Source organism: Budorcas taxicolor, chromosome 3 (assembly GCF_023091745.1).
Source record: "Budorcas taxicolor isolate Tak-1 chromosome 3, Takin1.1, whole genome shotgun sequence".
Taxonomy (NCBI): domain Eukaryota; kingdom Metazoa; phylum Chordata; class Mammalia; order Artiodactyla; family Bovidae; genus Budorcas; species Budorcas taxicolor.
The window spans coordinates 78,917,812-78,944,411 of NC_068912.1; the positions used below are offsets into that span (position 1 = coordinate 78,917,812).

The following is a 26,600-nucleotide window of genomic DNA, read 5'->3' on the forward strand; positions in this document are numbered from 1 at the left end:
CTTAAAGCTCAACATTCAAAAAATGAAGATCATGGCATCTGGTCCCATAATTTCATGGCAAATAGATGGGGAAACAATGGAAATAGTGACAGACTTTATTTTCTTGGGCTCCAAAATCACTGCAGATGGTGACTGCAGCCATGAAATGAAAAGATGCTTGCTCCTTGGAAGAAAAGCTATGACAAACCTAGGCAGTGAATTAAAAACCAGAGACATCACTTTGCTGACAAAGGTCTGTCTAGTCAAAGCTACGGTTTTTCCAGTAATCATGTATGGATGTGAGATTTGGACCACAAAGAAGGTTGAGTGCTAAAGCATTGATGATTTGAACTGTGGTGTTGGAAAAAACTCTTGAAAATCCCTTGGACTGCCGGGAGATCAAATCAGTTAATCCTAAAGGAAATCAACCCTGAATATTCATTGGAAGGACTGATGATGAAGCTGATGCTCCAGTACGTTGGCCAACTGATGTGAAGAGCTGATTCATTGGAGAAGACCCTGATCTGGGAAAGCTTGAGGGCAGGAGGAGTAGGGGACGACAGAGGATGAGATGGTTGGTTGGCATCACCGACTCAATAGACATTAGTTTGAGCAAGCTCCAGGAGATGGTGAAGGACAGGGAAGCCTGACATGCTTCAGTCCATGGGATGGCAAAGAGCTGGACATGCCTGAGCAGCTGAACAACAACAACAAAGGTGCAGAGAAGTCGAATGGATGTCTAAGACCCTCAGATTCCATCATGTTGCAGAAATATCCCTTTGGAAGGAATCAGGAAATCTTCTAGTGAGAAACGGTGTGTTATGGTTTGCACTACATCCCCCTCAAATTTATATGTTGAAGTCCTAACCTCTAGTATTACTGTTCTGTGCTCAGTCGCTTCAGTCCTGTCCCACCCTTTTCGACCTTATGGATTGTACCCGCCAGGATGCTCTGTCCATGGGATTCTCCAGGCAAGAATACTGGAGTGGTTGCCTTTCCTCTTCTCCAGGCAATCTTCCCCACTTAGGGATCAAACCAGGGTCTCCTGCATCTCCTGCACTGCAGTCAGGTTCTTTACCGCTGAGCCACTGGGGAAGGCCAACCCCTAGTATTGCACTGGCCAAAAAGTTCATTTGGAGTCTTCCCTAAGATATTATAGAAAAATCAGAATGAACTTTTTGACCAACTCCAATACTTCAGAATGTGGCTTTGTTTGAAAATAGAGTTCTTGAAGATACAGCTACTTAAAGTGATATTGCAGTAGGTTGGACCCTTAACATGGTACAACTGGTGACTTATCAAAAGGGGAAATTTGGACATGGATGTGCACTCTGAGATAACATCATGTGAACATGAAGGCAGAGATTTGGGAGCTGCATCTACAAGCTAAGGATGCCAAAGCCTGCCAGCAAACAACCCAAAGCTAGAGGAGAGGCCAAAACAGATTCTCCCTCAGTGTCCTCAGCAGAAATGGACCCTGACATCATGACCTTGGACCTCTAGTCTCTGGGACTATGAAACAAAACATTTGAATTGTTTAAACTATCCAGCTTGTGGTACTTGGTTATGGCAAACCTGTGACATTAACATACTGTGTCATCTCAAGCAGGTCACTGGCCACTTTTGGGCCTCAGTTCCTTTAATTATAAAAGCAAAGGCATAGACCAGAACATCTTTGAGGAAACTTTGGTTCTGAAATTATATAGTTTATAATTTCAGTGCTCTGAGATCAGCACCTTTTTTGGTTTGGAAAGCCTGATGCACGGGTCTTTCACTCTTTCACAAAACTATTTGATTCACTTTATTTTGCCAAATGTATGTTTATTCCAGAAATTAGATTGGGTACTTGAAGTTCAATAGGGAATAAGATCTAACTTCCGATCTCAATGAGTTATAGTCTTTAGGGAAAGACAAAAACCTAACTTAAATATATAGTAGTAGGTATTAATAGTTATAACATTTCTTAGAACTTTATGTATATCAGATCTTGTAATTCTCGCATAATCCATTATGAGCTAGGTATCATTAAAATTATCTCCATTTTACAGATGATAAAGTTGAGGCACAGGGGAGTTAAGGAACTTTGCCCAGGGTTATACAGTTATAATGTCAAAGCATGAGATGTTCTGGAATCTCAGATTAAGTGACCTTATCCCAACCTTAGGGATCAGGGAAGTGTCTTATTAGAGGTCACCTGGTATGAATCTTGAAGGATGTAAGGGAAAACTAGGGTGGAGAATCCTTGGTAAGGGGCACAGACTGCACAAATCATGGGTTGATAAATAGGATTTGCCAGACAACTTTGTCCATCCTGGCTCATAGGTTTTAAAGCTCATACAATCAGTGATTTCATCATTCTTGAACAACATGAGGCTCAGAGAAGTAGCAATGAACTGTGGAGAAAACCCTGGGTTTATTATCCCCATCTGACAGATTTATAATCCCCATTATACTGCAGCCCAGTGAGTAAGTGACTTATTTAAGGCAGGACAGGTAATAAATGAAGGAGTTAGAATTTGAACCCAGGTCATTTGGCTCCAGAATCAATACAGTAAACCACCTCCCTTTACAGGGACTCCATTAGGCTTCCTTTAGTGGACTGAGAATTACAGTGACCTCCAATTTATTTATATCAAAATAAGCTTGTGGGAATAGGTCAGGGAAACACCATCCAGCGTGTATGTGTGTGTGTTTCCAACTCTGACAGTTCCTAAGTCGGTAAATCAGTCTTTAGCTCATGTGCATTTTGTTAAGCAAAAGTTATCACTCCCAGCCTTGGCAAAGATGCCTCAGTAATTTGTGCTTCTATAGTAGCTCCTGGCAAACGAGTGGGAGGACAATTACACTTATGGCCTATGTTTTGGAATCAGAAGATGAACTTTCTTTTAGATTGACCTCCACTGTGGTTTTCCTGAGAACATGATTATGACTTCATGATCTGGAAGGCAAGTGATGAGCACAACAGCACATGGTAAGCTCTGGGAGTGCAGAGCTTTATCTTACTCATCTCTTATCCCTCCCCTTGTTTCTATACTTGAACCAGAGCATGGCCATGGTGAGTGCAGAGTGTCTGAAGACAGCTGGGGTGAAAGGAAGCTGTTATTTTCTGAATGTTTGTCTCCCCAAAATTTATATGTCAAAATCCAAAATCCCAAAGATGATAGTATTAGGAGGTATCACTTTGGGGAAGTGCCTAAGTCATGAGAGTGGAGCCCTCATGGATGGGATCAGTGTCTTTGTGAAAGAGGATCCAGAGATCTCCCTCCCCTTCACCAGGTGAGGACACAAGTGAGCAGGCCCCAGATACGAAGCAGGAAGTGATCTTGCTGGTATATTAATCTCTGTCTTCCCAGCCTCTAGAACTGTGAGAAATAAATTTCTCTTGCTTCTGAGATACAGAGTCTGAAATTTTGTTATAGCAGCCTGAACAGACTGAGACAAAAGCCTTATCTACAAGTGTGCATCTCTCTTCTGAAGCAGTTGATTCTCCATTCAGGTTATATATTAGAATTACCTGGGGAGACTAAAAAATCCAATGACCAGGGCTCCACCCAAGACCAATTCAAACAGAAATCTGGGAGTGAGAATGGAACTCAAACATCAGTATTCTTCAAAATATTTATTCTCCAGATGATTCTAATTTTGAACCAAAGGTTAGGAACTACTCTGTAGGAACAGACCTCCAAATATTTATAAATATTTATAGCTCTAGATATTTTGAAGTCACACTTGTGGCTATTCTAACCAATTCACTTGTCACTCAGTCTGTAAAACTTAGAGATGGACAGGTGCAATCAGAAACCAGGGATGGTGGCAAAGAGCTATAAACCCTACTTTGGAACCAGCAGACAAGTTGGTTCTGCAACAGTGGCTCACCTTCAGTCATTTTCAAAAAGAAATACAGTAATTTCAGTTTATTGAGTGGAGTTCTTCTAGAGCAGACCCCCTTCCTGGTTCACAACCACTTCCCTTTGTGGTTTAAATATCATGGGCTACCACTGATTCTTATTTGCAGCCTTTGTCAACACACACACACACACACAACTTTCTCAGGATAAAATTTTTCTTAAGTTGACTTTTTCAACAAAGTGTTATTTTGCTTATGATATTTACATAGTTCTTTCCAGAAGGAAAAGCATAACCATATGGTCAACAGGAGACTCCATGGGTCACTGAGGTGACCATGAGTGTCAGCCAGCACTCCTTGCATTGTGCTTTAACGTGACTCTTTGGACCTCAGATTCTTCATGTGTCAAATGAATCAATAGGACCATCTGACTACATCAAGCTAATGTTCTGAGTCTAGGATTCATTTTTCCAGAGGATCCAACCAAGTGGGAGATTACCTTTATTCATGTAGCAGATTAAACTCTTCAGATTCTTAAAGGGGCTTTGTTTCTTTTAATTCACCATCTCCCGTCTTGCACCACCAACTCTGTCGAACAGTTGTTAAAAAAGTAAATGTTCCAAGCTAGGGGACTTTTTGGACACAGATTATGAAACTTTAGGTGTGATGTTGGCCAAGCAAAGTGGGGGGTTTTCTTTGTGGGGTATGGTAGGAGAGAAGAGAAAAAAATATCTGCTTTTAATGCGTCAGAACTAACCACGAAATAATTGGGCCTACAGTCTAATCATGCTTTTGTTTATTCACCTCATATAAAAGTCTCTTAAGAATGCATTTGAGCACAATATATAATAATAATACTATAACATACATTGTGAGAAACTTTGGAAAACAATAAAATGTCCACCTGAAATAAGCAGTGTTCATAGACATAGAAACCCATTGGTCATGCACATTTGTGCCATTTCTTGAACTACTGAGTCACAATGCTGAACTGAAAGCATGATATAGATATTACAGAGACTGAAGCCAGACAGAGGTCTAGCAAGTGTTATCAGAAGCTTCACATTTGCATAATTTACTATGTCAGTTCACATTTCATTGTAAAATTCACATTGTTTTTATTGTTTTCTTTAGTAATTAATCGGAACATTGACATTCCTGCTTAATGGCAGGCTGGGAGCTTTCTCTTTAAAGTCAGTAGTTTGGGGACTCTCAGAAGAATGATTGGTGAGTTGCTTGTTAAACCGAACGTAGTGTTTCTTGTTAAACTGAAGCCTCAGTTATAGAAGAACTCAGTTAAAACTCAACTCATGTGTACAGATTTGAATAGAACAGGGGTAAAAACCACAGCCCACTGCCCCCACACCCCATCAAACTATACAAAAGTAAAAGCTCAGTAGAAACCATTAGTATCTAATGTGAGAGTCCTGTTTTCAAAACCAGTTCATGAAGGAGTTGAGCAGTATTAGCAACTCGGACCAGGAAAAGGGCAGACCCAACTGGCGAGGGGGACATCTCTTCAGCAATGTTCAGGTTATATAATAATACACAATACAAAACGTTACAAGAAAAGTTGCAACTCTTAGGCAGAGTCTTCTACACAAATTGAACACCACCATTGGCAGGCAATGTTAGATATATAAATTAATAACTTACAAAACATTACATTATATACATTAAGTAATAAATACATGGTTATAAACAGAAATGGAGGTGTTAGCACAGAAGGCAGTGCACGAGAAAGACGGCAGCATTAAATTGGAAACAGTGTAACTGGTGTGAGCATGAAGAGGGGAGCAAGAGAACAGGATGGGGATCCTGCAACCCCAGCGGCACAGGGGTTCAGGACCCGACAGGGCAACTGCCTTGTGAAGCGGAATTCTACACAGACTGTTACTGTGAACAAGACAACTACCCATTCCTACCCCTTAGTTTGTTCAACTTTATTCTGTTTATAGCAAAGAAGTGCAATTCTAGAGGAGAAAAAGTACTGTTCAAAGCAAGCAGACAGAGATCTGTTATAAGGGCAACTGAGGAGTTGTTTGGAACCATAGGGGAAGGAAGTTGAATGTGGTTAGAAGTATAGCCTTTCTATTTGCAAAAGTAACTGCAGTTGAGTAAAAGATATTGCCCAAGAAAGAAGGAAGACAATTTCCTTTCCTTTTTTTTTTCCCCCTCAGAAAGAGTCAGAATTTTTTGTCAGCTTGTAATGCTTATCTGTGTAGAAGCTGATACTAAATTCTAGGTATTCATCAGGATTTTAAACACGTGAAAATGTTTTACAAAAAAAGGCACACAGGGTGGCAGACAAGGGGACAGGTAAGCAGATTTAGAAATGACATTATTAGTCAGTTCAGTCACCAGAGGGGACAGATGCCCAAAACATAGTGCAGAAAAATCTCTCAGTTTGGTGTCTTCCTTCCACTTTCAAGCTATTCGGTCGTGATGCACAGTTGGCCTCCAGAACCACAGAAAGCTTCAGCTCTCCACTCAGCTTGCAAGCAAGGCAAGTCAACCGTGGAATTTCCTGAGCTGCTGCTATTTGCTTCACGGTCTTGCATTCTGGCTCCGAACTCAAGTAACTGGAAAGGCCACATGGCCTTTGTCCCGTGCAGGCCTTGGCCCCTATGGCGGGCTGGCCCTACCATACCGCTGGCATGCTTGTCAAGGGTGGAATGTTCATCTCCGCATGAAGAGGGAGATTATGTGTCGCTCGGGGACTTGTCTTCTGTGGTGATATCTACCTCAGTCTTTCCCAGAGGATCCCTATTTTCTGGATCAATCACACAGAGCGTCTTTGTGCTGCCAAAATAGCTGCGGCCCTCGCCATCTTTCTCGGGGCCTTCAGAATCCTCCTCTTCGAGGGTTAGTTCAAACTGAAACTTCTCCATCAGACCTTGGCAGTCTCTGTTCTGCTCGTCCAGTGGTGGGGAGGGGCTCTGGGGTATCATGCTCTGATACCAGTTCCTGTTATCTTCTAAAGTATCCAGAATGTCCTGGGCATCAGGCTGAACCAGATCCGCCCAGGTCTCCCACAGGGGATGGACGATGTAGTCGATGAAACCCACCTGAGGAAAAATAAAGTTACATCTCTGTTATTGTGATGGGCCCTGGAAAAGCAAACAAGCTGCCCTGGTTTGCAAGAGGGGAAAAAAAAAAGACACAACAACCCAACAAAGATTAAATAATACCAGATTCTGTTATTTGGGCATTGACTATATGGTACACCCTGCACTGAATGCAATATATGCATTGTTGCTCTTAATCCCACAGATTGAGAATAGATATTCACCATTCACAAAGGAAAACTAAGACTCGCTGTGGTTCATTGAGACTCACTGAGGTTCAGAAACATCTTGTCAGAGGTCACAGAGCCAGTAAACGGTGGAGCTGGGACTCTGTCCCAACTTTGTCTGATTCCAAAGCCTGTGTTGGTCTCACTAGAACTGATTACTTTTCCTCTGATGTGTGCCAAATAAGAAGTCTGGATATAACTCTGGCTGGGAATGACTTTGTCACTGCTTGGATTCTGTGAGTCATTCTCTGAAGAAGGAAGCCCCTGGTCCACTGAGCTCTGACTCAACATTCTTTCCCTGATAACTTTAAAATATGCCGCGGTTTTAAAACGAAAGGGAGCCAGCCCAGGATGACTCTGGCATGTCTCAAGTCCTGTGGAATGCTTTTGGTTTGTAGACGACGTAGGTAAAACACTTGAAAATACTTCAAGCTCCTAAACAAATAAATATCCCCTCTGTGGACATGTCTGCAATTGTTTTAGATCCAGAGGGCACACCATCATTTCCATTGGGAGAAAGAAGGAAAAAATAAAGACAATTAAGCAGTTCCTTTGCTAGTGTTCCTGTGAAGAAACTTGAAGCTTATGGTTCTGTTATGGTTTACACAGGGGCTATGCATCCTGCATGTGCTGGCTCTGTGGCCTTATGCTGACCCGTCCAGTGTGGGACAAACAGGAAACACTGGGGGTGGGAGCAGGTTGAGAGAAAGAACCAGCACTAGTTGAATGAGGGAATGGAATTCCCCTGTTATGGTCTGAGGAGCTGGAGAGATGCTGGGTCAGGATTCAGGGGTAGACGAGCAAGGGCAACCTCTGTGCACCCATGGGGCATTACATAGCTAACTTTCCACACTGCTGGAAACCTCTTTGTTAACATTCTAGTTTGGGGCCAGTTATTTCATACATCCAAGTTGTACCATATCAAAGGACCTTAGCCATCATGACTCTGATCAACCTATTTTCTTTCCTTTCTTCCTCTCTTTCTCTCTCTCTGATTCTTTTCTCTGGTGTTTCCCTAGCATTAACAGAATTCACACCAAAGTCAGGGGATCTCTGATCTGCACTGGTTATAACACTGGCTGTAGATGATTCAAATATTTCTCTTCCACCCACTCTTCTTTCCTCTCTTTTAATTCTTTACGTGTGTTTAAGGGTTTTTAAATACTATTTTCAATGAGTTTTCCAGGGATTTGAAAAAAAAAAAAAAGCTCATCAGCAACGGAGAAAATTCAATGAGCTGCTACAGTGCAGCCATTTTCTTTCTTCATTTGTTTTGCTTTTACTAAATGTTCAGCATTTATAAGAAAGGCAGCCTCTAGTCGCTCATTTCCTAGGCCCTAGGGTGAGAGAACACTACAAATCTGAAGAGCACCTAGTCAAGGGTTTCATCACCAGTCTACTCAGACAATGCTCACCAAAGCCCACCTGTAGGAAACGCCACCGTGGACCACAATGTCATGGAAACAGAGAGACCTGTTCACAGTGATGGAGTGCTTTGGGTGGAGGGCAGTGATGAGCTGGTGAACTGAACCAAGAGGCCAGCTTATTCACCTGACACTCTGCAAAAATAGCTGCTATGTCTGTCTCAAAAGGCTGTTTGGAGATTCAAATGGGATAATGTATATGAAAATGTGTGGAAAACCACACAGAACATCACATATATACCAAACACCTCTATTGCTAATCAAAAGACAGTAGGCTAATTAATTAACTAATTCACAAATATCCTATTCTAATTAAGGCATGAGGATTTTGAATTGGCCTTAATGTGACATGTTTTTATGGCATATTAGACTTACAGAGCACTTTTACAGACTTTAAATTCATTTTATTGGGTTTTTTAAAAAAGCAACACAGTGATAATTGCAAAGGAATTATATACTGATATTACAACTACATGCAAATTTGGGGGTAGAAAGTAGTGGAGAAAGAGGATAAACACTAACAAAAAATAGTCTGAATGATTTTGTGATAAAGGCCTTGGGCAGCCTAGAGACACAATCTGAATCATGACTGCCTGGCTCAGGTCATTTGTTTCTGAAAAAAATAGCATCTCAGCTGGCTCTGAAACCTTTGTAAGGATATCAACACTTTCTAGCGCTACATATTTTTCAGCTAGGGGCACCTCCCTGCCTACAGTGTAATGTACCTCCGGCACAGAGGGAGTTTGTAACTAACTTTGGATACAACCAAAAGATGTCAGCCTATTCTCAGAAGTGTAGATGCAACCTTAGATCTATGGATCAAACCCACGTCTTTTAAGTCTTCTGCCTTGACAGGTGGATTCTTTACCACTAGTGCCACCTGGGAAGCCCATGTCTATGTGTGTGCATGTGTATATATATATATATATATACACACACACATATATATATAATATGCATATTTGGGACACAGCACAGGGCTTTGACCATGAGGCAGAAGAGATATGCGGGAAAGTGATTCGCCACCTCTGGTGATGGTGGCAGTGTGTATGATTCTGGACACTGAAAACAAGGTTCGGGAAACAAGGATGAAGAGTAGAGGTCCTAGATAAAGACAGAGCTGGGGGAAACCTGGAGGGATGAGATGGCAGCATTCGGTTAACTCAGTTGGATTTGCTATGGTCACAGGTACTGATCTACACTGAGGATACACCATCCAAACTTTGATGGGTTTTCTGAAGACCGCTTTATCTCCTCACTGTGAAACGGAGTGTAATGGAGAAGGCAAATGAGTCACGAGTATAATGAAACTAAATAAGTAGTTGCTTCCTTATAATTTCACACCCACATATATATGTATACATGCTGCTTAGTTGCCCTGTTGTGTTCGACTCTCTGTGGCCCCATGAAATACAGCCCACCAGGCTCCTCTACCCATGGAACTGTCCAGGTAAGAATACTGGAGCAGGTTGCCATTTCCTGCTCCAGGGGATCTTCCTGACCTAGGGATTGAACCCACGTCTTTTGTGTCTCCTGCACTGGCAGGTGGATTCTTTACCACTAGTGCTGCCACCTGGGAAGCCTGTATATAAATATACACATATATACATATATATAATACATATTTTATATAATATACATATTTTATACAGGCATATTATATATAATATGCATGCATATATATATATATATATATATATATATATATATTTAAGAGAAAATAGCTAGAAAGAGTCCTCCAGTTCAACCATCAGCAGACCCTACAGAAACTTTAAAAACCTCATATTAGATACCTGGGATTTTTCCACAGAAGCTGTGTGCTTATCACACATGGGGCTGATCTCCATTCCCCTCTCCCGCTCTTTGTCTCCCTGCTGGAAAAATTCCTCCATGATTCGGTCTGTCCACTGTCGATACAATTCCAGGGACTTGGTGGGGTTGCTCAGGTCTGCACAGTGTACCATGTTGCGAAGGACCTGAAATCATCAAGTTTTGAAAATCCCATAAAATTAGGTATAAATACTACTAGAACATCTCATCCCTCTTGTACTAGTACACTTGGTACCAGACCCAAGAACATTTTAGTTGCATTATAATTATGGTGTTTGCACCAAAAAAGCAAGATTACAATGGTGCTGGCCAGAGTTGGTTATTTGCCATTATTAGTGTCCCAAAAGGGAAAATGTGTCTTCTTTGATTAACAGTCATTGAATTTAAAAATTGGAAGGGACATGAGAGGTCAGATGCTGCTGCCATAGTTTCTTTTCCTCAGTTTGGAAAAAATGCAAAGAATTACTCAAAGTAGATGTCTTCATATTTTCCACTTGTGGAAAGAGGAGACCAGCTAAAGGCAGTTTGTAACCAAAACAGACCTGACAAAGTTCAAGTCAGTGGGATTTATATCCAAACACGAGCTTTTGGGATCAGCAGGCACGTACACCCTATTACAATGAGATTCTGCTGTTTATTTTTAGAATTAAGCAACTCAATAAGTAGAGTTCTGTTTTTCTTTGTAAATTAGAGGATCAACTTGAATATCCATTTTCCTTTGCTTATTCTTAAAATAAGCCTGAAGTTGTAATAGTAACCTAGGACATGCAACTAAGTAAATTTATTTGTTTTCTTTTTCTAATTGTTGTTTCATTTAGTGTGGTGTGGCTTTGTGTTAAATAAATCAAAGGCTTCCATCCAATACCTGTATACGATCAGTATAGTTGTCCAGGAGAAGGACACCGGAACTTGTAACTTTCTTTGTTTCTACCATTGTCTTCAAGTCTGCCAACAGGCTCATGTGTTTGGACATATCAGTAGCTAAGACCTGGGGTTAAAAACAGAGAAAAAAGAAAACTCTCAACAAACTCAGTTTATCAAGGAGAATGGATTTTCTCTTTCCGCAGAAGTAAAAGTAAGTAAGGATCATGGGGAGGCCAAAGTCTTACCATGTCAATAACCATCTTCCTGAGCGTTTGACGTTGCTTCTTGGTGAGATTCTGGAAGATGTCACAGTGTTCTTCTTGGAGGAGTTTGAAACCCACGGCAAGGTGATGGTTTTCCAACACAGACTCATCATTATACATCAAAGCAAGTTCTGAATCTAGTAAACAAGGAAAAATGATGACTTGATGAAAAGGGGTACAATTCAAACTGTGACATTACCTCAGTATGAAATCAGAGCAAGTTCTCGCCAAATGATTTCAAGAACCAAGACCCTATATATCATTTTCCCTTAGTCTCCCTCTAAAAAGAGTCAGTTTCTGAAAAAAAAAAAAAAAAAAAAAAAGCTTCTAGTAGATACTAGTATATATATGTTCTTTTTTATTAAAAGTTATAGTATTTTTAAAATCCTTTTTCTCTTTTTCACTTCAGTTGAAGAATTTGACATTTTAGGTAAGGGCATTCCCAAGCAATTAAATCCTATTTTTATCTCAGCTTCCAACTTCATTTCTTCACATATTTTGTACTTCAGAAAAGACTGAAAACATCACTAAATTTCATCCAAGGTATTCCAATTTTTCACATTATTTCATTTTTTGATGTATTTCTCAGCTCTGTCAATTGTGAGCTTTGGATTTTCAAAGAAAATAATGGTGTGAGTTAAAATTTTTACTTTATCCAAATAACATAGCTTTTTGGAGTTTTTTATAAGTATGGTAACAAAACCATAATTTTTTACAGCAATCTTGATGTCCCATTTTCTGCCCTGCTGCTGCTGCTGCTGCTAAGTTGCTTCAGTCATGTCTGACTCTATGCAACCCCATAGACGGGAGCCCACCAGGCTCCCCCGTCCCTGGGATTCTCCAGGCAAGAACACTGGAGTGGGTTGCCATTTCCTTCTCCAATGCATGAAAGTGAAAAGTGAGAGTGAAGTCACTCAGTCGTGTCCAACTCTTAGTAACCCCATGGACTGTAGCCCACCAGGCTTCTCTATCCATGGGATTTTCCAGGCAAGAGTACTGGAGTGGGGTGCCATTGCCTTCTCTGATTTTCTGCCCTAGGGCCCTATAATGCCAGAAATTGCATTATCTGGATACCTAAACTATAGTTTCTAGCCTGCCTTTCACACAGAAAAATCACAGGCATCCTTTGAACAGCGCCATGATCTGTTGTTGAGAACACGGGCATCAACCCATGAAGCTACATTTTCTCCTAATCAAGAATAATAGTCAAGTGATGATAATATGTTACTAGCAGTAGGTGCTATTAGTCATAAATCAGTGTTTTATCTGTGCTTTGAGTTACATCTTCAGAAAAGGTGGTGGGAAATGTGAAGTCATTTTAGCACTCTTGCCTTGTTCATCCTGTGATCTAGGGCATAGATCTGCAACCTGGCTTTTATGTACTGTAATGCTGTACATGGCTCTGGCAAAAAGGCCATTTTTCTGTGTGAACTGGCCTATATATGGGATGACTCATGATGCCACAATACACCAGCTGATATAACTCACATAGACAAGTAGCTGCCCAAAGTTTATGTTCTTTCAATGGAAAAATGAGGTAAAATAAACAAGGTACCTCATACCTAGTCATTCAAATATTCTGATGATAAAGGATGATAAGGGCTCTTTGACAACAAGTAGCTCCAACATTTCTTAAAACTGTCAGCACTTGATGTTAATCTTGACCACAACAAGATAACAATATTCTCAGAAAAGAAAAGTTTTTAGGTTTTCAGCATTTAGAAATGCTGGGGAAAATCATGGGTTTTCATTAGCATGGATACTTAATGTTTTGAGCATGGTAAATGCTTCAAGTAGGGCTTGGGATCCTAAGGTTGGACCAACCCTGAAGGTCACTGAAGTCAGACCAATCTATATTACCGACCAGTCCATAATCAAACCTATGCAGAGGTTTGGAAGAGAGGGTGGGAGACTTTTAATGACCCAGCCGTCCACCCTGAATTGTAGAAGCCTATACCAGTGCTTTTTCTGGAGTCTTATTTCTATTTGGAGGCTCGCATGCTCAGAGCCAACATTTGGACCTGCTTCCTCTGTAGAAAGGGACACTAGTGGGTCACCATGATCTCTGTGAGAGCACTGTATAATCCTGAAAATCATTACCACATTATTCCCAAGCCTTTCCTTGTCCTTACTAGATAATTCCACATCAATTACTCTTTCCTCACATATTGTATTTTCCAAACAGTGAGTGCTTTTATGGGTCCCCTCTGACCTTTCCCAAGTTCTCCATGCAGTTCAAAATGATGTTGCTAGACTGGACACAGTATCCAGGAAAGGTCTGACTAGTCTAGTGGAATGGAAGGATGACCTCATTATTACTCTTATTATTATCCATAATGAAAACATTAGTAGGAAAAAAAATGAAGCAGCGAGTCATACAATTATCTCTAATGACTATTCTAGTGGTGAACTCACTTGTGTTGATGAGAAACTGATTGGAGACTCCCGGATGATCAACGTCATGGATAGCAGCTGCAAAAATGGCAGCCAGAATCTCCAAATCTGTGAAGACGGCCTGCAGAGCAAAATGAGCTTATTGACTTCCATGTTCCATTAGCCTAGCCTGCTGATTCAGCTTCACACTGAGGTACCCCATTTCATTCATGTGGTTCGTTGATTTACATAATCTCTCAATATACTAGTTCAATTAAATGTAGATTCTGCCCATCATCACAAGGTCTCTTAATGTTTACATCAAGCCTGCGGGCTGTGGCTTGGGGAATGCTTATAGTAAAAGATCAGGTGGTACCCAAAGTTTGTTTCTTGGATAAGTGGTACTGCAGGATAGTGCTTATGTAACACAAGCACATACAGGTCAAAGAAGCAAGTCAGACTGGCTCCGCCCAGAGACATAAAAACCTTCATATGTTTTCAGGCTGAGTAAGGCCAAATTCCAGATTTATAAGACTGCCAATAAGTTGTTTTTTAAAAACTAACCTTGTAGTGTGGTCAGAAGCTTTTGCAGTTATTTATTCATACATTCAATAAATACCTATCCACTCAGTGATTACTCCAGACAGAATAGGAGAACATTTCTAATAAGTGAGACCTGATGCCCAGTACTCAACTCCTGTGAAGCCTCCTTTGCCCTACCTGTACACAATGATTTAAACCTAGTATTTATTTAGGTATAACTTGCTTCTGGCTAAAATGTCTTCCTCTGGCTGAAATGTCTTTCATCATCCTTTGGGGTTACTTACATCTCTGATCCTTCAAATTAAATTATGCACACACACATTTAACTCTTCCTTCTCTAAACATCTGTGGCACTCACAATCAATTTCTAGCCACACAGTGGTGGTGGTTTAATTGCTAAGTCATGTCCAATACTTGTGACCCCATGGACTGTAGCCTGCCAGGCTCCTCTGTCCATGGGATTTCCCAGGCAAGAATATTGGGGATCTTCCTAACTTAGGGATCAAACCCAGGTCTCCTGTACTGCAGGCAGATTCTTTGCTGACTGAGCCACCAGGGAAGGCCCAGCCACACAGTAGTTAACAGCGATAGATAGTTGATAAACAGTGTTGTCCCACTGTGTGATACTTACATGGACATAAAAACAATATTGCTTTTTTCCTTCAGGGAAATAAAACAGTCTTAACTTCTTGGATTTCATTTCTCAGAATATATGGAATCCAAGCTATAGAGCAGGGGTCAGTTTAATCTTTCTTCACCCTCCAAACTGAACCTGCAAAAGCGGTCTGGGCTAGGGCATAAACAGTCCCTTCCTGGGTGAGCCTGCACATTCCGGAAATACCTAACCACCACGGCCATCTGTCAAGGGAGAGTATGGCCTGCTGGACCCCCTGGGCTGCATATATTGATATATACAAATGTACTGTCAGTGAGGGAAGCAGCCACAGCCACCTTCTAGCAAGATATCAGACAAGATGGAATGATATCTCTATTTGCTTCAGCATTATTAATTCCTTAGTTCTAGATTTTCAGTTACTTTTCCTTCAATACATAGTCAGTTTTATCAACTCTTAGGAGAATAAGTCTATGGATGCTTATTACTAATAGGAACTATATGCTAGACACAATTCAGTTGTGTCTGACTCTCTGTGATCCCATGGACTGTAACCGACCAGGCTCCTCTGTCTATGGAGATTCTCCAGAAGAATATTGGAGTGGGTTGCCATGCCCTCCTCCAGGGAATCTTCCCAACCTACGGGTCGAACCCAGACTCCCATGTTGCAGACAGATTCTTCATCGTCTGAGCCACTAGGGAAGCCCGATAGGAACTATTGGTAACATTTTATGTTATATTTCTGTGCTCTCTCTCACAGTGCTTGGGGTAGTGTGGCAGCAGTTCAGATCAGCGCATGCAGACTATACAGTAGATGCCAAACTAGACACTTAGCAGGTACTGGAGACACAATGAAAAATAAAGCTCCCTGTTACCAGCTTGATAATTAAATATTTTTTCAAATGTAAAAGAGGCAAAGGAAAGGCTACTCTAATACCAGAAAGCAAGTAGAAATGTCATCCACTTATATTAATAACCTGATTGATACATGTTATACATAATACAAAGAGCCAGTTCAAGTATGTGCAATCATCTAATTACACTATTTCTCTAAATATATCATACCTCCCACAGTACTTTTTAAAGAGGATGGGCAAGGTATGCAAACCAGATCATAACTACTCACATCTAAAGCTGGCGTAGAAAGAAGAACATGGGTTGACTGGGCCACATCAGCAGCATGCAGGCTGTTATGGTACGCCACATCTGCATGGTAATGGTCTTCCAAAGTCATCATGTAGGTAACAAAGGTGTCAGATGAGATTTTGAATGTCTTCAGGAGGTCTCTTTCCTGTACAACAAAATGGGTTAAAAAATAAATAAGTGGATGTCCAAAAATGAAGAAAAGCCAAATCAGAAAGGTAAACTGGGATGGGAAAAAATCATAAAGAACATCCAATTAGATAACCAACATTCACTCCTGTTTACTCACCTGGAATATGGCATACATGATGCATGTTAGGGGCCTATTATGTGAATATCCAGCTACATTGAAGATGTTAAGGCCCCATTTGTTCAGGTCTTCCAGCTCCTGTCATCAAAATGAGAAACATTTAGAAATAAAAACACTTTTGTTACCAGGCCTCATTGTTTTCATTTATTTTGTGGGCACGAGTTGACTAAGTCTATAGAGTATTTAGTGTTCCAGTTACATGAACATTTGAAAATGGAATGGTCTGGGAGGTTGGGTGTCCTCCTCATGCTAGTTACACATTTTTGTATATATTTTTCAGAAGAGGGAGAGTGTGTGTCTATTTATAAATTTGGCTGCTGGCCTATAATTTTTCTGCCATGTCAGTCCTCAACCAATGTTGCTTTCAGAAGTAGGTGTAAGTGACTAGAGGTCATCCTAGCCCTTTTCCCTGTAGCTCCCCTTCTCTGCTCACTGGTCCATCTGTAACAACTAAAAAACAATCTCAGCTAGAAAACTCCTCTGCCCTTTGCTAATTACCACTGAGAACCAGGTCAAGGAGACTTAGCTGCTAGAATGTACGTGAATCAACCCTAATTTAGTGTAAAAGGTCATGAAGATGCTAGTCATCCATTATCTCCTAGAGCTTCTGGGCTACGGAAAGACCTGGAAGAAACATCATTCCATCCTGTGTTGTGGGATTATTCCAAGATCATCTGATTAAAGGAGCAACTTATTCTATTATTAATTATTGCCCAGAGTAAGGGATACAGGGGGAGGAGGGTATGGCAACCCACTCCAGTATTCTTGCCTGGAGAATCCCATCGACAGAGAGCCCTGGTGGGCTACAGTCCAAAGGGTTGCAGAGTCGGACATGACTGAAGTGACTTAGCATGCACGCACTAGGGATACAGGCTCTCCGTAGAGTCTTGGCCCGATATGTAATCAGCCTTCCTCTAATGACATCTTTCAGCTGCCCCCTCACTGAATGTTCATTTGATCTCATTTCATATTCTCACAAGGCTGAAAAGTCACCTTGCACAGCCTCCAGGAGGAGGTATGAATTCTTTCTGAGCCTTCCTCCACTACTAGGGTTAAGGCTCAAGAGTCAATGCTGTCAGTTTCTCTCATCTCTTCTCCAATTCTGGCAATCAGTGCATATTTTCTTTCTGATCCTTGGCATACAGTTTCTGAAATATCCTCTGGGATAATTCAGTCCTTCCTATTGCCCTCACCTTGGATTCTCCTAACATGTGTTCAACAGGATTCTCCATTCATGAGTTAATGGACCCAACTCAGGGCAAAATCTGGTCTTCTGGTATAAAAAAAAGGGTTTTTAACTAGGTGTACAGCAGTGGAAAAACAGGGTACATCAGCCTCATCATACTATTTAATAATAAAGCAAAAGCGACCACTACCATTTTCTAATAGGAGGTTTTGGACATCTGTCTGCTGTAAAGCAGCACTACACATGTACACACCCAGCTTGTACACACCTTGGCTAGATGATCTTCATTTTCCGTGTTGACTCCAAAGCGTGAGATGCTTGTATTATTTAAGCTTGAACTATGCATCAGTTTTTTCACTCCGCTTATCTGTGTCATGAGCTGTTGCTTTTTCTTTTTCTCCCTGTCTTTCTGGGTGGGAGATGGAATCTCCACGTCATTCTGTTTGTCTATAATAACAACAACAACAAAAATAGGTTTTTCAGTCCCTGCATGCAAGTGAGAACCCCTGTGTGCCAGTGAAAACCCACTACAATATTCAAAACAACTTCTAATGGTCTGTCATGGATAGCACACCTTAGGAAGGGCTGTCCTAGCATTATCTCAGTTGACCTCCAGGACAATCCTGTGATAGATGATTTAATCTCTAAAGCAGCAAAATGAGGTCCAGAGGAGCTAAATCACTTGTTCAAGAATGGCGGGTGGAACTCAATCCCAGGTCTTCTGTTTGCAGGGTGATTTGGGGGAATTACACTCATACATTTTCAAGGTGTGACATCAACATTTATATGTAAATTTCTCATTAAAATGAATAACTTGTCTGTGTATATAATCAAAAATGTTCATGTAGCCAAGCACAGGTTAATAAAAACAGGCTTTATGTTTTGCTCACTTTATTATATTTGTATTTATTTTTTTAATTTAAAAGATCCATATAACTGTAGCTGGGTTCGATTTAGATGAGTGGCATATATTTAGAAAAATGAATGGTTTATAACCTTTAAATGATTACTTTAAAGCTTTGGTTTATTACCATCTGAGGTTTAGACAAAGACTATACTTTCAGTATTATTTCATGCCTTGTGTCTATGAATCCCATGAATAAATAATAACAATGCCTCTCATTTGTAACAGGCATTACATTTATTAAAATATACATATTAAATATTTATAATCATCTCATTTAATCTTTTAATAAATTCTGCTACAACAAGATAATAGGAGAGCTAGGGTTAGTGAGAGAAACATATCTACATGCTCAGAAGCTCTTTCTTCTATATCATGAGATTAAAACATCAGCAATCAAATATTCTATTTCACTTCACAGGGGGATGGATGGATCCTGAGAGTTCTTCTTCAAAACGCATCAACTCTTTCAGGCCACAGATATGCCTGTGGGTGCACTGAGGCTATCATTTAGTAAAGTGCTTGACAGCTATGTCATTGAACTAAATGAGACCCTGTGGCTGAAAGAGTTAATGCAGCTTCCAAAAGTTCCTACTTTTATCTCTACTTGTTTCAGCGAAAATGAATCCAAAGACAACTTCCCCATTTGAAAATGACACGTTTCCAGATGGCCTGCCGGGATCTAGACGATTTGCTTTCAACTCTGGCAGCTGATGGCATAGTCACATGTTCTCCCTAGAGACCTCCGCCTGCTCACAGGACCCTGTGGACAACTCATCAAAGCAAAGCGAGCCCAGAGACAGACGCGGAAGCAGCTGTTCTGGACCCTGGGCACCTGGCTGCAGGGCTGGAGCAAGGGTTTTCTCTATCCCTGGAATCTCAGTGCTGTCTCTTCATGTCCCCCACCTCCTTGATTCATCAGCCTATGGCTCTACCTTAGGGAGGAATTTTAGTGGTCATCTTGATTAGTTCAGGGGTTTCCAACATGGTTCAGCATCACCCAGCGAACTTTTGAAAAATACAGACTTATGAGCCCCACCCAGTCCTACTGAACCAATTAAAAAAAAAAAAAAGCTGCCCAAGTGACTCTGATGGTCAGAGCCAGGTTTGGGAACCAATAATAATCCCACACACTCATTTTTCAGATGAAGTCAGCAACTTTCCCAAGCTCAAAGGGCAATTTATTCAACAGATATTTATTTTGCAATTACCTTGTTCCAGACAGTGATTTAATAGCATAGAACCCAGGCCCCTTAAGATTCCCATTAAAATCTCTTTCTGGTCTCTCAGTCTTTAGCATAAAACTATATATGGCATTATTTTTGAATTTACTTTTCTCCCAGTCACCTTACTCCTAATAATCTACTTTTGCTAAAAGGCCACTATAGCCCCTGCCTCTCCTAATGTCATTCTTTACCATTCTGGTTAAAGAAGCTGTTGGATTATTCTGTGCCAATGCAGATACAAAAATCTGTAGTGAAACTAGCAGCTTTTTCTCTGTGTTTAATTAAAGATTCCCTGCAACAGCGAGTCATTGAGCCAAACCACTACTCTGTCTGGAATGTTACAATAAAGAAGAAACCCATTACCCACAGAGAATGCCATTTGGACATTAATGGGTGTTTCCCTATGCAGGCATTGGAACAACTGATGGGTTTCCCTACTCTGAATTTCCTCTGTTAAATGCTTAGCCAGAGCCATACGGAAATAACCTGAAACATACACTCAAAGAATCATAATAAACACTTTGTGAATTTACGTTTATAGAATGATCAGATTACAATGGGGAAACAGTGGAACTGTACAAAATAAATAAGTAAATAAACAGAAGCAAGAAATGGTCACATCAAAACTCTGATAATGACATCATTGGAGGTGCTTTCTTGGCTAGGTTGCAGCATTTAATCCTGCAAAATTCCTAAATTCTTTTTCAAGATTTTCAAGATGTAGGAGAGAGTTTCAATCCCTGACAGTAAGTCAGGGATTTAAAGGGGGTGACTTTGCTCTGTTTGTAGCAATACTAACTAAATTGTAATATCACATCTAAAGATCTTGCTTAAATCTATGCTCCTTCCCCCTGAGTCCTTCCTTCCTCCTGTACCAGCAACTTGAGCCCATTATCCTATGTCAGCATCACAGAGTGTCTGCACTGATTGTCTCTCACCTGCCTTTCAGGCTGTCCATCTGAATACCATCCTCTTAAATGAAACAACACAAGTTTCACAGATCCCTGCAGTGCAGGATTTCCCTCTGTCCTGGATGACATATTGTGACTTTCAATGACTCTTATTGTGATATTGGTCTTTAAGTTTAACTGTAATCAATAAGGTCTTATCATTTTATACTCTTAGAGCTGTGCTCTAAGAGCCTTTTATATTACTGGGAGTTGTTAATAAAATGTTTTATTGTTAGGCGCAACAATCCTGATTCCCAAAGACTTTTCCCCAAAGAATACATCTATTACTTAAAGGTGATTTTCTTCTGTATGTTCTGACAGCCTAATAACCTTCTTTCCCAAAGAAATGCCAGGTATTTAGATTTAGGAGTCAAGAGAGCAAAGTCCTAATTCTGACTCTGGAACATTTTAAAATTAATTTGGTCAAGCTAAGTTGCCTTCTGTTCCTTAGTTCTCTTTCTTGGAAAATGAGGAAACTAGATGAAGCCATTGAAGTCCCTTTCAGATCTGACATTTTATGAAGAAGACTTCATAGTCCTCCAGAATACCCACCAGGCTCACCGGACAGAAAGTAGAGTTCCATGTCTTGCACTTGCAATTTGGAAACAAGGTTTGTTTGTTTGCTTTTGAATGTTATCAAACTATAAGCCTACAATTCATCCCAGAGAGTCTGGGTTGCCAGGTTTGTTTTAGTAAGATTATAAACTCCATCAATACCAGAGTCACAGAAAGTTAGTATTCCCATTTTATAATTGAGGTAGCTGATGAATCTTTTGCTTATATGATGGACTTTTTTCTCCCTAAATTTTCTGAAGAATATTTAAAATTTTTATCCATCTGTCTAGTTTGATCCGGTCTACCTTGTACATACACAAATTCATGTACACAAATGCACATGCAAACACATGCTTACACTCAACACCCTCCAAATGCTAGGTGTGTACGGACTGAGATTCTAATAGCCTTCCTCAAACAACCTGCTCTTGATAATTTAATTTTGGAATAATAAGAAGCCAGATGATAGGCTTTCCTCAAGAGAAACACCTCAATAGCAAATGAAATATCCCACAGAATTGACAGTTCTTAGTTCCTGAGATGCAGTGTTGAGACTGAGAACTCATTTTTATTATCTTCTCAGCTTTCTCACTTGATAGCCTTCGATGCTAAAATAAGAATAATTGGTATACTAAAATATTCTCATGGTCCTTGGCAAGCCATTAGTGAAAGAGGCGACAAGTAAAGAGGACTGCTTAGGTGCAACCTTGGGTGATGACAGGCTCAGAGACTTCCTGTAGCTTTACTCCAGTGCTCAGAGTCTCTTTTGAGAAGACAGACAAGCCTTGGTATCTTAACATGCAATGTTTACAAAAACAAAAATGAGTTCTTGCACCTACTGATTTTATTCTTCTTTACCATAGTCATTAACCTGTAAAATGTCCCTAAAACGGCCCCTAGGTTATGAAAAATGATTGGGTGTTTCACAGACCAGAGCATATTTAAAATGGATAGGAGAAGATGCCTATCTTCAAAGGAATAAAGTGGGAATAATGGAGAAGATAAGGATCAGTATACAATGCTTTCTGTTCAATTAGATTCTAGCTCCTCTTGGAACTAGGCTACATGAAAAAATCTTTTCTTTGTTCTCTGACAAAGGTTGTTGCAACTGCTGCTGGAGAAAACCAGGTGCTGCAGATACCCACACACTGGAAATAGTTGGAAAGGCACTTGTCAATCATGCCAGTGCCTACTGGCCACAGAGAAGTGCTGTGAGCTTTGTACTAGGCAGATCAGAGATTGATCTGCCGATAGCAGGAACTGCTTTGGTGTTAGGGAAATAGAAATGTTTTTTTAAAATAAAACCAGAAGAGGTATGTGTTTCCATAAGATGTCCAGGCAAATGTTCACTGATGTAAGGATATGTAGCAATGCCAAAAAGAGAGGTGTAATGTTCAATTGTAAGAATAGGTCATTTCCCTGGAAAATGGAATTCTGCTAAATAAGCATAGCGCAGTGGTAATTGAAAGTCAACAGGATCAGAGTTTAAATGCTACCCATTGACTTTGAAGTACAGATTGGCAGATCCTGCAAGCCTGATTTAAGAAAAATATGCAATGGAATGGCTTTAAACACAAGATTAGAAATTCCTAGTAATCAAACAGGATGCATGACAGTAGTCACTAGGCATGGCTGCAAACCCTTCCTGTCAGTGCCATGTTTTAAATACTAGCAATGTGAAGGCAGAGGATAAAAGGTAAGTATGAAATCAGGGAGATAAGCATGCTGCTTGCAGAAGGCCAACTCTTTCAGAGAGGTGATGATTCTTTCTGCCCTCCTCCAATTTATCTTTAAGAAACACCTTAGCAAAGCAGTAGTCAAATAGTTTCCAAAGCCTATTATCATGGGTCAAATCACCTTTTGCTCAAAGCCCAGTTACTGGAAGAATTGAAAGAATACCACATCAGAGGAGCCAACTGAAATTGTCCCTAAGGTTTGGATGATCACAGCCCCCCACTCCCACCCTTTCAGAGGTCTTGACAGAGACCAAGGTGGGTGGGTAGATAGTGACCTGAGATCTATATAAATTCAACTAGCCCATAATAACCTTCTCTCTTTGATGGATATTTTAATTCATTTTTTAAAACAAAACCTTGCTTGCTTTTTTTTTTTTTTTTACCTTAAAGGTTGTCTTCAGTTCTTATTTTAAATGGATTTGCTTTTCTGTGACTTAACCCAATTCCAAACTCACACAGTAATATTCCCAGAGAGGTTGAAGAAATTAACACTAAAAAAATTCAATTATGGAACAGTTTTTTTGGTGAATATCTTACCTAAGAAAGTATTTGAAATGTATTCAGACACCTGGTTCCCTGATCGGCTCATTTCTGAAAGGTGTGTCAGCTCCCGGTTCAGCATTCTTTTGAACTGTTTATAAAAAACAAAATTGTATTAACCACCTAAAAAATAGCAAATTATAATTTTAGATGCTTCCAACTTTATTAAGAACCAAGAGACTGGGTAAGCAGATATCATTAGATAAATAACTGTTTCTACAAAATACAATATCCCCTTAATGTGAAATTGTTCCAACGTCACCTTAGAAAAAAGAGGTTTTTTCAGGATGTCTTAGAATTAACATCTGATTTCTTTTGAAGATGTAAACATAGGGAAAGGAATTTTAATAGAAGTTAAGATAATTTCACTTAAAAATGTAACCACATTTTAAAATATATTTATTGAAAATTAACTCTAAAATATAATTTAATAACCTATACAGTAAGAGGCTATTAAATGTGAAAAATTTAAGGAAAAACAGCAGAAAAGATAAGCATCCTTTAACAACAGAGATGAGTAAAACGAACAGGGTTAAAATACAGCACAGTCTATTTAAATACAATGTAATATAACATGCCCTTACTTCACAATAAGCCGCCTCAGCAGGCTAAGTGATAACACAGTTAAATCATTACAGAGGCTTTTCTACTTCACAGAAAACATACTGTAAAGGTTTCACATGCTACCAAAGATAATGGAATCAAATTAACCCACCTTGATGTAACCCCAAGATACAGATAACAAATAGTTTGCCTCAGGCATTTTGGAAAGCACTCCTTGCCACAATCCACAAATCCCCTTTGAAAGAATTCACAGTTCTGAGAGCAGTCCCAACAGGATCGGGAAAGCCTTGCAGATTCAGTGGTGAAATAATCAAAACTTATGAAAGACAAAGCCTCCAAAATTTAGGGCATTTCCTAATCCAAACAAAGCCCATCTTCGCCTGTGCTCCCTGCTTCTTTCCTGGCAGAGAGAGTAATGAAATCAGGAATTGCACGAAGGAGCAAGAGCCTGTCCAAATGCATTCAGCTGGCTGGTTTGCAACACTTATGAATTATGAATAGTCCTGGTGGCCGAAGGGGTTTCCACTCTAGATTAGTCCTGCTCAGCTGAACTCTGCAAGGAAGGAACAATTCTTCTTTCCTGAGGGGACACCAGGCTGGGAAACACAGCCATCTTTTTAAAAGGAGAAGATTAAAATGGAGGAAGCCCCATGAATATTTAAGGAATCCGAAGTCTGTACCCTCCCCCATTTCATCTAGGTGTTTTTAACCCTCTCCACTGCGGAGACCCGGACACTGCAGATACAGCCTTTGCACAGAGCTAAGCTGATTTAAGGGTTTCCAAGTGATGGTGTGTTTTATTATTTTCTGAACATTGAAAAAGTTAAAACTGTGGCTGTTTTTCAAATTAGACTTTCAGAATACAAGAATATTTTTTTAAGCTAGCTTTTAGGGGGATTTTTTGCGCATCAATGGCAGGCCAGTGCATTTAGACTTCTTTCACAATGAAATGATTGGGAATTAATCTGTTTAATTTTAAAAGTACTTCGTACACAGAATGCAATTCTCTGTCCTCCATCAGCTCATTAATATGCACATGAGACTGCATTCGACAAATGAATTAAACACATTTAACCTTTCCATTTAGGATCTGGAGTGTGTTAGGAAATACAAGCTATCGTTTGCTGCATGAATGGAGAATTATTCAGGGTTATGAATGACTGCTGTTTCGGTATTTCAGTGTTACATCTTCTAATTCATGAAAAAAATATTTAAGCGTTAAATTAATCTTTATTTTGTTTTGTTTTTGCAATATGGAGCATGTTGAGGAATTCTTTCCTATAGTGTCTCTTTCTTTCTCTCTCTCTCTTACCTTGTCAGCTTTAGAAAGATCACAGGCATGAAGAAAGTCAGAGACTAGAGCTCTGCAGTGGGATTCCCCACCAGGCCCATCCTACTCCCCTCCTCCCTCCTCCATTACCCTACCCGCTGGACTTCAGCTCAAGTACAGCATGTTAAAGAAATAGCGAAGCACCATGGCAACAGCCTGCATGCAATGGCAATTGGCTCTCTTTCCTGTGAGGCATTCCCCTTTTAAATGAGCATCCTGCACTGGCAATGGCATCACGTCAAGCATCCAGGCCCACTTCACACCACTGCCTGTGCCCAGGATACCAAGCTTTTCAAGGTGAAGCCAATGCAAGTCAGTATTGTGGTCCTCTGGCTCAAGGCTCGAGCAACTGTCCTCAGAGAGGCATGTACCATCACCCTCTTTCAGGGGAACCCTGCTGGTAGATGTTTGGGTCTTCCCTCCCATGATACAAATGTTAGTGACAGTCACCAGAAATCTCTGAATTAATCATCATCTGAGCTAGTGTGTTTTACTTATTGAACCACTCTGCAATCTGAACTCCAGGTGAATCAGAATTTCCAGGTGTAAGTTCTAAGTTCTTTATTTTTTAAGACATAACCACTCAGTCATAAAAGCCTCTCATTTTCAGTTCTCAAAAGATAGGCACTTACACTAAAAGACTCAGAAACTGAAAAAGACAGGTTTCTGTGCTCTGACGGATCAGCTGAATTTTGGCAAAGAAACAAACTTTACTAGGAGCATGGCAAAAAATATCTTGTAGAAAACATAGAGACAGATGATATCTTCAATTATGTCTCTGTGCTAGACTTAGCCAAATGCAACATTCACACAGTCATCTTCATTTTGGTTCCTTTAATCTCTTGGAAAAACTTAGCAAGATCTTGGCATCAGTCAGGTTCATACTAGTTGAATAATTTTGTTTCATCCCATATATTTTATAAATATTTAATGGACACCTGAGACATGCCAAGCAACGCATTGAGGATATAGCAGTAAAAACACAAAAACAAAAACTCCTCCAAACAAACAAACAAACAAAAAACACTATTCAGGCTTTTAATCAGTTTCACCCTAGTAGAAATAATCAGATATATTAGGGCATCTTCCTTAACCAATGCAGTTAACTGTCAGGTGAGGGTGGGG

At 40.1% G+C, this 26,600-nt stretch overlaps 1 protein-coding gene across 1 annotated transcript in view; it reads right to left on the minus strand.

Annotated features, from left to right (window-relative positions):
* Positions 1 to 4,683: 4,683 nt before the first annotated feature.
* The window catches only part of PDE4B (phosphodiesterase 4B), a 533,352-nt gene continuing 511,435 nt past the window's right edge, over positions 4,684 to 26,600 (minus strand). The window contains exons 8-16 of the mRNA XM_052638243.1: positions 23,579 to 23,672; positions 17,939 to 18,117; positions 16,464 to 16,562; positions 16,158 to 16,322; positions 13,918 to 14,017; positions 11,485 to 11,639; positions 11,241 to 11,363; positions 10,339 to 10,521; positions 4,684 to 6,894 (exon numbers count right to left, since the gene is read on the minus strand). Of these exons, the coding sequence (XP_052494203.1) occupies positions 6,529 to 6,894; positions 10,339 to 10,521; positions 11,241 to 11,363; positions 11,485 to 11,639; positions 13,918 to 14,017; positions 16,158 to 16,322; positions 16,464 to 16,562; positions 17,939 to 18,117; positions 23,579 to 23,672 (1,464 nt within the window). The 3' untranslated portion in view covers positions 4,684 to 6,528. The remainder of the gene's footprint in view (positions 6,895 to 10,338; positions 10,522 to 11,240; positions 11,364 to 11,484; positions 11,640 to 13,917; positions 14,018 to 16,157; positions 16,323 to 16,463; positions 16,563 to 17,938; positions 18,118 to 23,578; positions 23,673 to 26,600) is intronic.